The sequence below is a fragment of the Geospiza fortis genome, unplaced genomic scaffold (genome assembly GCF_000277835.1).
Source record: "Geospiza fortis unplaced genomic scaffold, GeoFor_1.0 scaffold215, whole genome shotgun sequence".
In the NCBI taxonomy this organism is placed as follows: Eukaryota; Metazoa; Chordata; class Aves; order Passeriformes; family Thraupidae; genus Geospiza; species Geospiza fortis.
Genome location: NW_005054573.1, coordinates 560,797 through 562,433, shown reverse-complemented (window position 1 = coordinate 562,433; position 1,637 = coordinate 560,797). Strand labels below are relative to the sequence as shown.

The 1,637-nt window shown below is 57.8% G+C and overlaps 1 protein-coding gene across 2 annotated transcripts in view; it reads left to right on the top strand.

The window, feature by feature from the left end:
• Positions 1-348: 348 nt before the first annotated feature.
• Positions 349-1,637, top strand: part of PFKFB3 (6-phosphofructo-2-kinase/fructose-2,6-biphosphatase 3) — a 47,991-nt gene continuing 46,702 nt past the window's right edge. For both annotated transcript variants that reach the window (XM_031064243.1, XM_031064244.1), the window contains exon 1: positions 349-375. In XM_031064243.1, the coding sequence (XP_030920103.1) occupies positions 360-375 (16 nt within the window). In that variant the 5' untranslated portion in view covers positions 349-359. The remainder of the gene's footprint in view (positions 376-1,637) is intronic.

Genomic DNA, 1,637 nt, shown 5'->3' with positions numbered 1-1,637 from the left:
CAAAAAAACCCCACCATAAATCAACTCAAAAACCCTTTCTCAGTACCTTCCCCCCTTTTCTAAGGCAATCAGCTCCCTGTCACCTCCCTCCTATCTCTGCTGTCTCCGGGAAGCGAAGGGTTAAAAGCTCTGAAACTGCAAGAACTTCCTCCCTTCTGCAGTGCCACCCTCGGAATGACGCTGGTTTCTGCCGGGCTTTGCCCAAATATGTCCGTTTCCTCCTGAAAGACGGAGGACGAAGGAAAGAAATAGAGATACAGAAGAAAAATATATAATTTTTTTTGGTGTTTATATCTACGAGAAGGCGTCCGCGCCCGGGGAACTCAGGCGTCCGAGGCAGCCCTGCCTCCTCCCGCTCCATGCCGTTCCGCAAAGGTAGGGATGGAGGGGTGGGCAGCATCCCGGGATGCTCGCACAGGGACCGCCTGGGCACCTAGGGATTACCTGGTCATCCAGGGATTACGTGGGCATCCAGGGATTACCTGGGCATCCAGGGGTGGCTCCTGCAGGGTGGGCGATGGGAGCCCCGGGCTGTGCCCGGCTCTGCCGCACCGCCGGCTTTGGGGGAGGATGGATGGGGACACCCCTGAGGCTGTGCGGGTGTGCTCTATGAAGCCTGAAAAGGGCGACTCTCCCCTCTCCGCCTTCCCTGTGGGGTTTTCCGTCCGTGCCCTGCGAGGGGGATGAGCTGCTGTCCTCCCTCAGGGGCTGAGGACAGAGGGCAGCGGGGTGTTTCTGCCCAGGGGATGCTGCTGGGGGCGATGCAGCGGAGAACCGGCAGCCTGCGGGCATTTGTGTCCTTGGGAGGGGCTGGAAGGAGAGACTGGGCAGGTAAACGACCCTCACCTTCCATGCCTCAGATCTGCACCCCAAACCATCCCTTTTTCACACAAATCCCCACTTGCCACCCCCTGGCTTGGCAGTGTGGGCAAGAAGCATCAAATATGGGATCTAAAGCCCTGCTGGGTGCTCCTGTGCTGCCGTGGAGGAGTTTCCATCCTCTCCGGGCTGCTGTGAGGCAGAGACTCTTAAATGTCACCCCCTCCTCTGTCCAGAGGGAAGCTGGGAGTGGGATGCTTGTGGTGATTTCTTTTGGAGAAAGGGAAGGGGAAAAGTCTTCTCCAGGAGACAGAGAAGCCAGGGGAGGCAAAGACTCTTAAATGCCACCTCCTTCTCTGTCCGGGGGGAAGCGGTGGGACACGGAGTACGATGCTTGTGGTGGTTTCTTTTGGAGAAATGGAAGGGGAAAAGTCTTCTCCAGGAGACAGAGAAGCCAGGAAAGGCAGGGTTAACTCAGGATGTGCAAGGACACGGGCGGAAGGCGCTGCCCAGCATCGCACACAGGTGCTCAGGTGGGCAGTGCTGGGGCAGGGACAGAGGTGTCACACACTGGCGCTGGCACATCGCAAAGCAGCAGGGAAGGGATGAAACCAGCGGGGAGAGAGCTGGATTTGTTTTTTGGAGGATGCTCGGGGGTGCCCGCAGTGATGCTCGCAGAGCCGCATCTCAGGCGCTGAGGTTTGTGCTGCCTTTGGAGCTCAGCACAGCGGGATGTGCTTCATACCCTCACAGCAGGGCTCTGTTTAATTGTAGGTGATAAACGGATTAACTGGGACCAGAGGGAGAGATACTAGGGA